We start from the raw sequence: 16,032 nt of genomic DNA on the forward strand, positions 1-16,032 counted from the left end.
ACCCTCAATCCCATACTCCTCCTTTATTTGTTTTGTTTACTTTACATCTCGTCCAAACAACAAATTCCAGTCCGAGAAATGGTTTTCAATGCAGTGTATTTATGAAAACAATATACATTTCAAAGCAAACGCACACTTTGTAAGTTGTGCATATGATTGGTCTTAGAAGATTCTTGCTGCGTTGCTTTCATGTTCTGCACAGCCAGCGAAGCAGGAGTCCAACATGTGCAATGCAGACTTCAAAGCCCTGCTCATCGACTCAGCATTCACAGTCTCATTCAGTCGTGTTTGGATTTCACTGCCGCTTTGAGCTTTGTGTAGAGATAATCAAAATTCTGTAAGAGAGAACAGAGGGGTGGTGTGGGAAAAGAAACCCGATATGTCAAGCGTTGACGACCTGTTGAACGTATGAGACGACACACAAGGTGTTGTGCAATACAGTATGAATGGACAATATAAAAGGGTGTATTAACGAACCTGGATGGTATAGTAGACAATCCCCAAATAAGCAGCAATGCAGCCGCCGAGGAAGAGATCAAAGGCTGCAGGCTTCACTCTGGAATAAAAAGTGTGTCAGTGTCCTAGTGTCTTATTAAAATGTCATACAAAATGCATCGGAGTTCAGATATTTACCTGTACATCACTATTGGTTGGTTCATTTGGTCAAAAAAGGTAATATCAGGGTCCCTGTATGAAGACATGTAGTTAATCATGGGTGATATCTTTGCATTGGGATGACATATGTGTTTTCTCCTGCTACGACATTTTACCTCCTGTCCTGTCGGTAGGCGTGTCTGTGAACTTGCTGCAGGTAACGTTTGAACTCGTGCTCCAGTGAGTTGACCAGCAGGATGTGACTGGGCTCTTTGTCCAGCAGCTGGGTGGCTCGAGGGACTGAGGTCAGGAAGGACATCAGGCTGGACATACGACTGTCGTGAAAGTCCTGCGTCAACAGTTTAGACGTGGATTCGCATAAAGAAAAACGTAGGAAAGGCCATCACATGAAAATAAAAGTAGCCTATGTCGAGCATGAAAAACCTCATTTTCTACACTCCAAATATACACTGCCGCTGGAAAGTTTGGGATCGCCTGCCACAAAAAGTTTGATTTGTGAGTGTGACTGCTGAGAAAACAACAGTGGAATAGAAGAAATCCGTCATCGGTAAAAGAAACTGGAAGCTTTGCATCAACGTGTTTGCAGATTTAAAGAGGAACAAGTTCCCGTTTCAGTGTCAAGTGTACAATAATGCGGCCAATAACAAGCTGGAATACTAACAGGTGTGTTGCTTCAGCAAAGCTATTTTTAAAACCGCACACCAGAAATAGAAGGTTATTGTAGGCTGAGCACTATTGGAACTGGATCACAGAATATCATCTGGACAGACTATGGACTGACAAAACACAGTTTAAAACTCCTCAATACAGCAACTGAGTAGACTGCAGAGGGCCCAAATAATATAAAGTACCGTTAAATCGAGGGTCAATTATGCTTTTCTGGACTGGAAAACAAATTCTAAATGTAGACTGAACACAAGTTTTAACAATTTATTTTTAGATTTTTTGGCGGGCCAAACTATTTCAAATGTAATTATTTGGTGTCTGAATTATACTTAAGAGTAAGAGTTAAAATAGTCACTATTGAAGGAAAGACGAACAACATCAATATAACAGGTGACTTAAACTTTTTGAAGGATGGTGTCTCTTAATAAATGGTTTTATTCAAATGCCCCCAATCATTACATGAAGGCCGGGGACTTTGAAGACACAAAACTCTGCAATACCTATAAACTAACACCAGAGGTCAGCACTTGCCTTTGTTTATTGACCAAAATAACCAGACAACTTACCAATTGGCCCTTGAAAATCTGCACATCTTTTGGTGAAATCTTGTAGAAGACAATGAAAATGAATCACACATTAAAATGCTGATGACAGATGAAACCACAATATATGTGTTCGGATACATGCATTCCATTTTCATGCATTTGAATCACCTTGTCAGAGAGATTGTACATATAACGTGCCAGTGATTCTGCTATGATGAGGCCATTTCGCTTCATTTTCCTGTAGTCCACTTGTGACCTGTGAGAAGACACAAAGTCAACTGTGATGCGTGTCTTTGCAGCATCTTTTCATATCATCTCATCTTATAGTAAACAAGGCCTTCAAGCACCGAGTCATAACTATGAACCACAGAATAAAGAACCTACATGGTGTCTAGAATGGAGCCACGGAGCTCAGATTTGGGGTCTTCCAGACGAGACAGAGTGAAGCTTGGTATCCTGCGCAGGCTGTAGCGCTCATGCTCCCACGCTACTGTGGACTCCACAAGATTGATCTTCTTGTGGACCAATCCCACCTTCACCCAGGGAAATCTGGAGGACACCACCTGGTAGAGTGATCACACATGTAAGTCCATGAAGACCGAGAAAGGCCTGTACTCCATATTTTAGACCTGTCAATAAAGCTTGTTACTTCCTCCAGCTGTCGAATGAAAGACTGCATGGGAGTGTCGTGTTTAGGAGGGCGGGACACATGCATGTACAGTTCATCGCTGTTGGCCAGTGTATCCAAACACAGAACAAATGCCACATTGTCATGGAGCAGGCTGGACTCTGGAGAAAGAAAAAAAAAAAGGTTTGGATGAAATAAATCAGGGCTGCTCGTTTTTCAGATCTGGTGGTGCTGTAGACTACTTTCAAAAAGCCCAAAACACTTCAAGAAAAACTCACCGGCATGGTCCAGATTATCTTCAATCCATCTCTTCGTGCCAAGAAAATTGTACTTTCCTCCTCCAGTTAAGGAGAACATTAAATGGTATCTTTAAAAGAGAAATCAAACATTTAATAATATGTTGGTTACCTCTACATGAAAGACATTTTTTCAGATGATTCGCGGTAATCTACCAAAACAGATGGTGATAGTGCACGGCTCCCTTGAGAATGGGACACAGCTAGGTTTTCAGCCATGGTTTGGCGGGTTGTAACTCACGGTGGTCTGGTGCTTGGGTTACTAAAAAGCTTCTGGAAGAGACGTGCCAACTCTAGTAGGATGGTGACCCCACTGCCATTAGAGTCTGCTCCGTATGACAACCACTGTGTGACACACAAATACAAACATCAAACAAACACAGAGCATTGTACTACAAGTGCAGAAAACCGTGTTTACATCATTTTGACGTGACTCACTGGTGCCAGCCCGTAGGAATCATAGTGGGCAGCGATGACGACAGTGGGTACATCCTCCCCTGCACCGGGAAGCACTCCCTTGAAAGAAACATCACCAGTTATACAGTGCGGAGCTGAGGACCAATCACAAGCCAAACGAATCAGGTTTGACTGGCATCTGAAGAACGTCATGCGGTCAGAGGCTGGTACCAGTCGGTTCCGTACTCACCTCCAGTGTGGTGATGATGTTGTCAGTGATGCCCTTAATAGGGACATTGTTGCTCACTAAGATCTGAAAGGCTGTCGCTGTGACCATACTTCGAAGCACTGCGAAAAAAGAAAACGTATACAAACCTCGGAATGGAGATGTTCTAATGTTTTTCACCTCCTAAAAATGTAACGATCCTCTCGCTCCTCTCACCTCTGACGAATATAGACGAGGTCCTGGTGGCAGCAGCTTGCTTGACCTCCTCATACATGTAAAGCAGCTGTTCGTCCTCAGGCACCACATACACAGGCATGAGGGTCTCCTTCAGCAAGGCCTCGCTCTCACTCACCATGAAGGACTGCGAGGGGGAAAAGGGAACTCTTTCTAGTCGCAGATATATGAAAGATGGTACCTAAAACCCTGGAGCACTAAGATACAATATATCATGTTACAAAACTGCATCCTGTCAGAAAATGAGAATGTTTTTCTTGTTGCCTCGCAGCATGTCCTGGAGCAGAAAGGTGTTTCTGGATAACTTGTTTACCTGCACAGTGTCATGGGGGATACCGGAGATATTTTTGGGCAGCAGGATCAGGATGGCCGCAGCACTTTGCTTTTGGGCCTGGAGGTATTTTTCTGTGGTGAAGTCCAGCACCTTCATGATGACGCAGCGGCGGGTCAGCACCGGCTCATCGGCTGAGCGCGCCTCCGCCACCACGATGGCTCCGCGGCAACCTCAGAAGACACAAATATCACATCGAGCCAATTTACTCAAGTACTGTACTGGTAACGGCCTGTACTTTATTTCTATTCTTTGTTAGTTCACACTTCTACTACACTTTAGAGGAGATGTTGTATTTGTACTCCACTGCTTTTATCTCACCGCTATAAATTTACATTTTTGTTTTCACATGCAAACATGGTCAGTTTATGACATAGGATACATTCACATCCCGTTTAGATATGAGTGCACCAGTAACAATTACCCAACAGTATAAGACACACATAGGAAGGAAAGAAGAAAACATTTTCTGCAGCACATATTTGTAGTAAGTTTTCAGACCTCTAATCTTCACTTGTGTGGGAAATATTGGATGATTTGATCTCTTTGGGCCTCCAACAGTTATTTAAATGAGAGAAGTTAAGAGGGGGAATCTCTCTTTAAAGCAGCATTAAATGGATATACTCAAGTAAAGTACCTCACAGCTGTACTGAGCTTGAGTAAATGTACATAATCACCCTCCACCACTGGAGTTGAGGTGTAACGCTCTGAACTCACCATGCTTCCTTTGTACCAGGTTGAACTGTTGCATCCTGTAGGCTCTGAACTCGTAGGAGGAAACAGCCGGGAGAGCAGAGCCCTGCAGACGCTGGGCACAGACCAGCAGCAGCAGCAGCTCGGCAGCTACACTCAGGTCTCTCGGCAACATGATGTCACGTCCCGCCTGCGTCTTGTTATGTTCTCAATCTATGAGGGACGGCTGATGTTACTGTAAACTACATACAAGGCCTGACTCATGTGCCTTCGTACGTCTTCCTCAACTTCAGTGCTACTCCTTTCAGCGTGGACATAAACTAGATCCTGGGATTCGAGGCGTCTTCTGTAGGTAAGCCACCATTCACCATCTGCTCCCAAGGGATCAACTCAAGGCTAATCACAAATACCCAACCCCCCCCCACCTCTCACACTCACTACTCTTCCATCTCGCCGTCCCGCCTCCCAATCCTCTCTTTCCTGGCTGAAATGTTGCCTTCAGTCACTTCAGCAGGTAGTCCATCAATCACACATCACCAGCAGAGACTCTGTGTGGGAGGCAGGCAAAGTGTTTCATACAGTAGCTATTTGTTGCATCTCATGCAGAAACAAGCAGTTTGAAGCAGTCTGAGGAGCTGGTTGAATAAGAGCTCTCGAGAGCTGACTGAGGCTGCATGGAGGCGTCACCCCCTCTGACCAGACCGTCCATCTATTGGTGAAATATGTAAAACATTGTTTTAAAAAAAATAAAAAAATAAAAAGGGAGGAATGGCAAAACTTGTACAATTAAAAACTTACAGAAAGGCATGACACCATCACACTTCAGATATCTAATATTTATTCTTTTGATATGTTGCACTATACACAGAACTTTGACACAGTTAAAATCTAAATGGAACCAGTTCACAATCATAATAAGCATCTGACAAATAAAAAATGAAAAATAAAATCTGTCTGCACATGAATTATTTCCCATTCTTGAAAAATAAATTAAAAACACACAACTGCAAATAAATAGCTTATGTTACAATGCATTAATGAAGACTCTGAACTCAGGAGATTAGTGAAGCTACACCCCCAGTGAGACGACATTGGCCGGAGTAGTGCACACGGCACGCCTGCGACTGCCCGTGTGTGAATCTATCGGGATGATGTTAATGGTAGAAAAACAAAGCAAAACCGCACCATAGTCAACTGCAGTCAGTCCCTACATGGAAATGTTAAGTGTACTGGTCAGACACGCGCCTCAGCTAGTAGCACATTACCTGACCTACTCTTCTATTCAGGTATTCTTCTACGTAATACAAGTCATTTTATCGTCTACACACATGGCACCTGTAGCTTGTTTTAATGCTTCTTTTCTTTTGTAACTCAAGTGCTGCAGAAACATTGAGGCCGTTTAATAATCAGGTCGATCAGCGATGAGAGAAAGGCAATGCCCTCTTACAGGTTAACGGGTACAATCAGCCTCTTTGTTTCCTTTACAAGTAGCTTTGACTTTTCTTTATTCTCCACTTATGGTATACGATTCATTCAAAAAATCATCTTTTTTTCTTGACTGTGCTTACTGTATGCTTGCAGATTTGGCATTCTCCAAAAAAAAAAAAAAGTGAGCTCTAAGAGATTCAAGGTTCAAGGTTTAAGTTATGTTGAATAGAAAATATTTTTCCAGGTGTCGAAATGTGCATTTTGTGTTTTTGGGAACAGATTCACATACAGTGCATCTGTAGATCTAAAGAGAAGTGATGCAAACATTACAAAGAACCAGAATGCATTAAGTACTTCCTACTCAACATCATTGGAAAACATCCATTGGCATAAAGCATCGACAATACACAGCTGTGTCCGGTGCTACATATACAGACCCCAAATCAAATCAGACAACTTGCTCATATTATCAGTCAGGGGGGGGGGGGGGGGAATATGCGCAGATGTACAACCATACAAACCCCAAAACACTTAAAACTAAAATTGTGTTTATTTTCTGAAAAAAAAAAAAAAAAATCCATTTAATTTCCATCCAAGCAATATGGAATCAATTTATAGACATTCTTCAGAAACCATAACACGGGTACAGGCCAAAAGCTGCACAACGTTTTATGTATTTGCACATATTCTAAGCCTCTTATTGTTATTATTCGTAGTATTATTGTGTAACCACATCCACTCATGTCGGGGCTTTCATGGACAAAAACAAAAAGGACGTACGCAGCAACTCATGAGCTGTTTCTACGGTTTCTCTACATCCACCGATATTACAGCGGATGAACCTAAATACTACGAACTCGATGTTTTTGAAAGCACGCCTCGCATGTCGTCTCATCGGCACGAGGATGTGTTTAGAGGTCGACAAGAACTTGATAAATCATCTGCACAAACTGGTCACTAGGACACAGTGTAAACAGGCAACATGCAAAACTATTTGTTTTCAGCTTCTTTTAACTGTGTCTGTACAACCTCGTTGTCACAGACACACTTGAAAAAGAAAATCTGGAATTGCTCCTATAGTGTTGTGAGTGTAAGCATTCGTGTTTCACCAGCAGCTTGGTGGTTTAGAACTACTTCCTTGGACATATTCAGACACACGCATGTCATCTTCATGTCTGACACATATACACACACACACACACACACACACACACACACACACAGGAAGACAAAGCAGACTGGCTGAAAGAGAAATGAGAAAGAAAAAACAATGGCCACTACAAGACGTCCAATCTCTCCTTGTCCTTTGTTCGGACACTTTCAATGACACACCAGTAGAAGAAGAAGTAGACTCCACGGATGATGCACTGTCACGGTGACGTCACAGTGTCACCCTTTCAGGTGTTTGTTCCCACTGACTTTGTTTCCACAGTGACGCACAATCCCCCCATGGTCCTTGTAAACCTAAATATCCACAAGCACGAGATGGGAAGTCAGACGAAGACGAAGCAAAAGTAACACGTTTTCCTTAGAGGTAATGTTTCTGCCATCAGTCGAGTCCCCGCTGAACAAACAACGCAGAAGTAAGATGCACAGATCCTACCATAGGAGGAACGTGCACAGATACTGTACATAGTGACTCTATTCTCACCACTTGACCTATCTCCATTTCTTAACTTCGCATGTCTAACCCTTGTTTTCCCTTTGTGCCACTGCCAGTTGATAGTTTGTTCCTCCTTGCTGCCACTCTGGTGTCAGTAGTTGGCCTCAGTGTAGGTGGCAGGCAGGAGGGTTTCTTTGGGGGAGGGGAGGGGGGGAGGGGGGGGTTGCACTATTGGATTTGACAGGCTGTGGAGGGAGCAGCCTGGCAGCACATGCAGGTGGGGTTGACCGCTTTTGGGGGGATCAGATCCAGGTCCTCGTCATCCGGGATCTCGTCGAGCCGGTACCCATCCTTCAGGAGCTGGATGTTCAGGTCCTGGTTGATCTGCTGCAAAAGGAAGAAGAGATGAGACACAGTATCAGCAGAGCCTCAGGACAGTGTGGACAAATCCTTCAGCTAGGAACAACCTCGTCAGTTAAACCAGTTCCTATGTTGATTCCAAAAAAAATCTCATCATAATTACATTTGACAGAAACAGAAGGCAGAAAGATCATTGTGCAGGCAGGTCATATAGGTGGCAACGGGGAAAAGCACAACAACAAAAAAGAGAATTTACTCTAAGCAGGAGAAATGAAAAGGAATTTGAATGAGAACTATGGAAAAGTCTTTACAGATGACTGTGAGTCCTCGGAGGAGCCAGCAAAGGTGTGTTTCAGACGGGTGCACATATACCTGGTGTGAGTGGAGTGACAATGGAACTGGGTGATCAAGGTGGTGATGTTTGTGGATTCACCAAATGACGCTGTGAAACAGTATAATGCGTGTATAGATACCTGGTCCCTCAGACATCTCACCTCGGCTGAGGAGTATCCTGATGAGGAGTATCTGGACATGTCGAAGTCATCATCACTGAAAGACAGGCGACATCAGCAGTTAAGACAGACGCGTCTCAAAAAAGGTAACGGTGAGACATGATGTCTGAATGTTTAAAGTAGAAGTCTAGCAATTCAATGTTGCTGCGAGACTCCGGAGAATCTGACTTTTAAAGAACGGTTAAATCGAAGCAGCAGAGGTTGAGATATCCTGACTGTATATTCACAGTGAGTCAAGCCATAAAAAAAAAAAAAAAACGCTGGATCCTACGTTTCCCATGATGCAACTCTGTAAACTCTTTCGTCCTACGCTTCCTGCCTGCTAAATGCCCACGTCTTTCAAACTCTGTGGCTCCAGTTTGTGACGCAGACTTTCTGCTGTAGAATTCGAGTCACCATTGAGGTTATTTAGTCTGTACATCATCAGTGGTTTTTATTCATTTTCTTATAGATATATAATATCAGTTAACAGTGATAATCTGCTGCAGTCTCTTGATTCCTAAATGATTAGCTTTTTTTCAGTGAGGCTGAATGAACAACAAACAGGACAATAACGACATTTAAAAAAATAAATAGTATCAGGCTCATGCACCCAACAGGCTTTTTCCTCCAAATGAATAATCTGCCTTTCAAACTGCCTCGTAAACAACCAACAGAGCGACATTGTCCAAAAGGCTCTGCACGCGAGCCTAAAATGTGGACAACAAACAAACTGGTGTCCTGTGTTGCTGTGAGTCAGAAAGCTTGTCAGAGGGCGTGTATGAAGCAATACATGATGTAAGCTCGCTGGGCTTCCAGAGTTCTCATTTCACATGAGAGTTTCCCTCGTGCAGCAGCAGACGGAGGGCACAAAGGGTGGGGCTCATATGTGTCAAACGCAGATGCTGCTGGTATAAGGGGGGGGGGGGGGCGAGCACTCCCACTGAGCCGCTTTTCCCTGCCCAAATCCTCACCCTGCTATCCTCTCATCTCACGCCCCGGGAGAGGCTTTGTCCCCCTTTTTTAGGATCTCTTCTGTTAAGAACTCTCTCAAGTTGCTCCATGGATTGATACGCAATCCAGCGGCAGAGTGAGACCCGACAAAAACAGCAGAGTTAGCAAATATCTCCCGTTCGATCCCTTTAAGTCGACCTGAAACGTTTGTTCTTCTAAATGTGTGAGAACATGTACTACGTGGTATACATACCTGTCAGTGTCCAGTGCTACCAGGGGCTTCTCATCCGGGCTCTGGTCTAAAGAGGAGTAGCCTTTGTTTGGCACCACCAACCTGAAGATGAGCGCAGACACAACACAGAAGGCAGAAGACTTGAAAACACAACACAAACGTGGTGCTCTTCTTACAGGCCACGAAGAAACTCAAACTGGGGCTAATCTGTAGCCTTCAGACTGTTTCTAGATTATCTTTCCCAGACCAGTCGGCAGCCTCTCTTATATTTCCACTAACCCACCAGTGGGATTAGACAGATGAGCCAGTTGTCAGTGTTGTTGGTTGCACTGGGTTAATGCTCAGCGCTATGACTCGATTATCACCATTCACACCATAAAAAAAAGCTTTGTTGAGCATTTTGTTGTAACGTTAGGAAGTCTGACGGCGTCCCCAGCAGGCAAAAAAAAAAACATGCTTGAGATGCTAATTGATGCAAAGTGTAACATTTGTGGTCGAGGTGGTCAACACAACAGGGAACAAGGAGGCAGTGGAAGCCGTTACCTTGTCCTGGCATTCTTCTTGGGCTGTTGATTGACAGGACTCCCCACGGTGCCGTTCTTCACTGATCCCTTCCTGGCAAGGTCCCTCTGTTTCTCTGGGCAACCACAGGGTGTGAGGTCATCAGTAAATGCATCAATAAAGCTCACCTTCATGAGCGTCAGATGCCAGATTTATATGATTTTGTTTGTTGCAGAAAGCAATCAAATGTGTTCAAAACAAAAACAGACTTTTAGTCATATTATCTGCTGTACAACTGCTTCACAGTATACAGCCTCGACAACCAGCACAAGCAACACCTTGAATTTAATTGAAATACGTTTTATTATCCTTTGACAAACTGAACATTTTGTAGATATTGACTCGGGAGTTTGTTTGGAACAGAGCCCTCAGGACCAAATAAATATGAGTGTGACGAAGGCTTTCACAGTGTTGCAATGCTGGGGAATATAATTCCACGAACAGAGAGTACTCTCTGTGAATATCTTATGGTTCTGGATTTTAACTAATGTTTGGACTTACGTTGACCTTTGATGATGCCTTAACACAAATCTGCATACTTGCTGTAGCCCAGAGCAAATACTTTGTTCATGTGTTGAGTTATTTCCATTCTGCAAGGGCTTTGTTTCTGCTTACTGTTAAACCTCGATTATTAAGCGGGAAGTTGTGCATTGATTTGCGATGTGTTTTCTTGCGATACCTATTTGGACTTGCAGTGGTGAGGGCTTGTAGTTCATGGTCACACTCTCTCCCTTGGTGTCAGCGTCTGCCTCTGAGGTGGAGGATGCTGCTGGGTCCTAGAAATAAATTTAAAAAAGTAAAAAGGCACAGGGCATGTCAGCTTTGATACAACACTAAGAACCAACTTCATATGTTATCGTCTCGTCATAGACGTTTGCTAATTCACTGGCTGACAGGGGTTAAACTAAACAAGTTGTTTCTGGTAATACAAGTTGAATTGTGTTATACTTCCACTGGGCAGCTGAAATTGAACACAGTCCTGAGGGCACAATCAACTCAGTACCGAGAGCCACTCGCTGATTTATCACCAGGCCCACACAGCACAGAGAATCAGCTCTATCTATCTATCTATCTATCTATCTATCTATCTATCTATATATATATATATATATATATATATATCTATATATATATATATATATATATATATATATATATATATATATATATATATATATATATAATTTTACAGAACCTGCTTGTGTCCAGTACCCTGGCGATATTCCCGAGCCTATATGTGCTACTATAGCTGCCTGCTTTTCTCCATGAATAGGCTCGAGTGTTCTGGCTATGTGCTTGGCTCCGTCTCTTTTATGTGTTGAGCAGCGATGACATGGGGAGGGGGCCGTGAGAGAACAGAGGGGGTTGCTGTTGCAGTCACGGCTTCCCCAGATTGAGAGAGGGGAGCTGACAGAGCTCCACATTATGTTGGAGAAATGCCTGCTATGCTTAAACTATCCCTCAAGCAGTTAAATACCTGCAGAGGAAACTTTTTATTTGATTATTTTACAGTTAAAGTTGAAAGATTCATATCGGCTCAGATCACTGCTTTATACTTACATACATCATGCTACTGTTCTTCATTAAAAACTAGAGTGTCTTTAAAGATGCAGGGGGATTGATGGGATTTCAAAATAAATAGGTCTAGACACAGATATATACTATAATAGTATACCGTATATCTGTACTATATGAATTTTGGCCAATTCCATGAGACCAGTAGAGCTTATTCAATCCCACAGGGCTGAGTACTTGGCTGGGGACAGTGAGAATATAAATTTTCATGGAACGCATTTAAAAAACAAGCCGTCAAGAACATAAAAAAAATCCGGTAAAACAACAAAACACAACACGCTTAGACACACGTGATGTCTCGTTAACGAGCAAGCAAAACTAAAATTTTGTCATCAGAGCAAAAGGTTGATATTGTATCTTTTAAATGTTTTCTCAGCAGCCATCCAGATGAATCCATCTCTTAATGTGATAGAAAAGCAACCTCCTTCCATTTCTCTACAAGAGCAAGTGCACTGCGGCCAAATACACCTCCAATGCGTTCAGCAGTCTCATTCTCATCTGGCGAGGGAGCATCATCCATTTAACTGGAATAATTAATGAGAGCTGCAACAGTGATGAGTATGGAGCAATGGAAGCACACGGCACACAGATGAGGCATCCCCACAGTAACGAGCACAAACACGAGCTGCGACAGGCCCTTCCCTTGGATCATTGAGGCTTACCCACAGGATTTATTATTTTCACTCTTGTTTTTTCCCCACTTCCCTTCCACCTCGGACAGACACTGTGATGAGGTACGGTCATATTGTCTGTCAAGTAAATCCCTTTGAGATATTCCAGCAGAGCTGGCAGTTAATCGTGAAAGGGACTCAGTACTAAGACGAACGGGACAGAATTCACTGCCTCATCTCGAGTATAAGACGAGTAAATTACTGATAGCAACTGTAGCGGGACGCCCATAATAAACAAGATAGAGTTCATCTTAAAATAGACCAGCTTACACTATAGCACGACAGAGTTTGGCTGAAAGAAATGCTACCAGAAGGTTAAAAAAATGTACTAAATAAATCCTTATGTCAGTCACAGCAGTTAGCTGAAGCCAAAGCAAGATGGGCCATTTAAAATGTGTATTTATAGCCTATAGTTCCCCGACAGTAACTCACCAATGATTTGCGAGCTGGCCTGTGACAGACGGAGTGACACATTGATTTTGATGTCTGTAAAAATCAAACAGGGCCACTGGCCCTGACCTTCAACATGCATTCAAATACACCTGCACTCACTCATGGTCACACACACACACACACACACACACACACACACACTCAAGAGAACATGTGTACACACACACACGCATATAAATGAGACGCCCTCTTAGTGTATCCGTTTCATCAGCATGTTCTCAGACTCCTTTACTGCCTCTGATGATGAAGAGCCACAAGGCCGCTGACACAGCACAGACACAGAGCCATTGGTGGGATTACACACCCCGGCCTCCCACTGGCCAATAGCAGTGTCGGCTGACAGATCAGGTGACCATTAAAACAGTTGCGTGTTGTTGTTATGATAATGTGTCATAATTAGATTCAGGCGACAGTGATCACTCTCAAATGTCCTTGTGCTTAAATGATGGGCCGGTTTGGGAAAAGGGTCGTTTCTTTGAGACCATATTTCATTCAGAAAAATCACTTAAATTTAGTGCAGATTTAAAATAATCTATAAATTAACGTTCACAATCTAAAGCGTGAAACATAGAAGATAATAGACAATAACTCAGTGATTTAAATCACTCAAATTTCTATGAAAAAAAGATTCTTCCATCATAAGACGGGCTGATTTCATGGGTGGAATATGGTCTCAAAATGCCTTTATTTTACATGGGAATATGTATTTCAGGGTCATTGTTAGCAGGGTCCTTTTAAATATATATTGCCATGTAAAAACAATAATTTTGCTCAAACCCTACAGTGTGGCTTGGATCAGTTTCCAAGGGGGCTTTGCATTTATTAATGACCATTTTCCACCGATGCATTGAGCTCTTCACAAGATGGAATAAGCGCAGCACACCTGAGGGATCCAAACAGCACCTGTATGTGATCGTTCACCACAAAAGAGCCAGCAATGCGCCTCGACTCCATTGTCTATAAAAAGCCGTTGTATTTGAGGGAAATGTATTCTCAACAAGGAGGCAGGTGCCAGGAGCATTCATGCGTGTTTTTAGCAATCACAATGAAGTTATTAGCATTATAATACACATCCATGTGTGCCACAGCACACTGTGATTCTGACACAATCAGACATGGTTTGAATGGAATGTGTGTTTCCGAGGCTGGGACTGCCAGATAGCAGGGGTAACATTTAGGAGGCCAAGGCATGATAATAAGTAATTACATGATAAGGAATGAACTATACCATTTGTAACCGACACACCGCAGCCACAATCCAAGTATCACTGATATTGGATTGAATTCCACATGAGAGCAGACTGATCAAATCGTCATAAAGGAGAGGCAAAAAGGAGACTTTCTGTACCAGAGAAAGTATGTTCCTCTGTGATTTCTGCTGGCGTTTAGCCTCAGGGGTAGGAGGGCTGGGGAAGCACAGGTACTATAATGAACAGTAGAACTTGGAGCTCTGCTTTTGCCTAAAACCCGAAGGCAAACACTTACAAAGTATAAAAAATAAAAAGGGACATCTGTTTGAGACTGCTTTGTTTGAAGTATGGAGAATAAGGCTGGCACATGAGAAGGATCTATGGTAATAATAAACTCAACTCAAAATTAAAAGTAGGGAATCAGAGCAGTGGTTCAGTAAGTTATTGGTGGCCATTATTTATGATGTCAGATGTTGTCCGGTGTGCAGGCTGGGCCTTGTATTATACTTGCATTCAAACCTGGAGAAATAGATCCCTTGTGTGATGAACAGCACGATGGAGAACTAAGCACAGAACACATTAATGTCATGACTGGCTACTGTTTGAAGTGTATCTGTTGTAAATTGTACTGGCAGGTCTGTGTCCAATAAGAAAGCATGGAAGGAGAGACGATATCCTCTTACTATGGGCCTGCTCGGGCTAGCCATCCTGAAGGGTTGCAGTCTGCAGTATCGGTGTGGTCGGAGCTCCTGTTCACGCGATCATTTGGGCTCACAGCACCTACAGCCATCCCGACCCCAAATAACACGTCACCAAAACACGAAATGTAACAACAACAAAAAAAAACAGTGGGCTATGTCGTCTATTGATACGTAGATTTAAAACAACAACAACATGATTTTAGTCAAATGCGTGGTTTAACTACTGGGATACAGTAAAGTGAACGCTTGTCTATTATTTAATCCATATATGTATTATTTATGTAATCACTCTCTGGATAAAGAGAGATGACGTTGTCCTTTCGTCTACAGAAGATCAATCTACACCCATCCCAAAGGCTCAGTCTGTGCCAAAGCTGTACATTGCTATCGGTTAGCTCACACACGCAGATTACATGTCAATATAAACCCACGAGCGACACTAAAATGTTGCATTCAATAGAATTATTTGCAAAAAAATAAAAATGTTGTTTTTGTCATTGCTCTCTTACCAAAGGCTGAGTCTCTCCGTTGACTGGGGGCACTTGGAACCGGTCGATTTCTTCCATCATTTTGAACATAGAAACGGTGCAATAGTCAAAGATAAACAGTGACTTCTCACTATCCCGGTAGATGATGCTCGGTTTGTCGGGAACCTTCGTCTTTCAGCACGATAGCAGTTCGTTTTCCTCCATCCTGACAGAGGTGACTCGACAGCAAAACAGCAGCACCGCCCCACTTCCGGGTCTATAGAATATTAATGAGGAGTCCGACCAATCACAGAGGAGATCGCACTGAAATGCGTAGGGGAGTAATCCCATGCATTGACGGTGAATTTAAATGTTTTACTGATAAAAACATTTGTAGGAATCTATATTAATATCATACTGTTTTTTGATTACCTTAACATACCGATATGTTTGTGGCATTGCACATATGTGTGTTTCATTTCAGGGAAATATAGCCACCCTTTCAGTCTACACTGCAGTATGATATCATACAACATAATAGAAACATGTATTTCTTTCAATCTTAACGTATTGTGGTCTCAAAAATGTACAAACAGCACCCATATGGAACAAAACGCTGTTTCAAAAGTTTAAAACGTAGGTGTGTGGCTTTCAAAGCGTATAAAATGCTCTTATCGGTTGATACAATTAAAATATCAGTGCAACAATTTACAATT

The 16,032-nt window shown here is 42.7% G+C and overlaps 2 protein-coding genes across 5 annotated transcripts; both read right to left on the reverse strand.

Annotated features, from left to right (window-relative positions):
• Nucleotides 1-278: 278 nt before the first annotated feature.
• On the reverse strand, nt 279-4,805 carry LOC306775588 (BOS complex subunit ncln; the record flags this gene model as incomplete). Its single annotated transcript, XM_079266045.1, has 15 exons — nt 279-335; nt 478-556; nt 634-687; nt 771-943; nt 1,848-1,886; nt 1,995-2,082; nt 2,211-2,389; nt 2,476-2,615; nt 2,733-2,821; nt 2,992-3,095; nt 3,189-3,266; nt 3,397-3,494; nt 3,589-3,733; nt 3,920-4,110; nt 4,655-4,805. The coding sequence occupies 15 exons, from the start codon at nt 4,803-4,805 to the stop codon at nt 279-281; spliced, it is 1,665 nt and encodes a 554-aa protein (XP_079122171.1).
• Nucleotides 4,806-5,451: 646 nt separating this feature from the next.
• fam219aa (family with sequence similarity 219 member Aa) lies at nt 5,452-15,567 on the reverse strand. 4 transcript variants are annotated; one of them, XM_079265459.1, is made up of 7 exons: nt 15,359-15,567; nt 14,832-14,928; nt 10,939-11,035; nt 10,242-10,335; nt 9,720-9,800; nt 8,516-8,570; nt 5,452-8,048 (listed from the first exon to the last, which is right to left on the reverse strand). In XM_079265459.1, the coding sequence occupies exons 2-7, from the start codon at nt 14,853-14,855 to the stop codon at nt 7,890-7,892; spliced, it is 510 nt and encodes a 169-aa protein (XP_079121585.1). In that variant the 5' UTR covers nt 14,856-14,928; nt 15,359-15,567; the 3' UTR covers nt 5,452-7,889. The 4 variants fall into 4 exon arrangements, with proteins under 4 accessions (XP_079121585.1, XP_079121584.1, XP_079121587.1 ...); XM_079265458.1 differs by having other exon boundaries at nt 8,495-8,570; XM_079265461.1 differs by lacking the exon at nt 14,832-14,928.
• Nucleotides 15,568-16,032: the final 465 nt, after the last annotated feature.

Source organism: Melanostigma gelatinosum (genome assembly GCF_949748355.1).
Source record: "Melanostigma gelatinosum genome assembly, chromosome: 3".
Lineage (NCBI taxonomy): Eukaryota > Metazoa > Chordata > Actinopteri > Perciformes > Zoarcidae > Melanostigma > Melanostigma gelatinosum.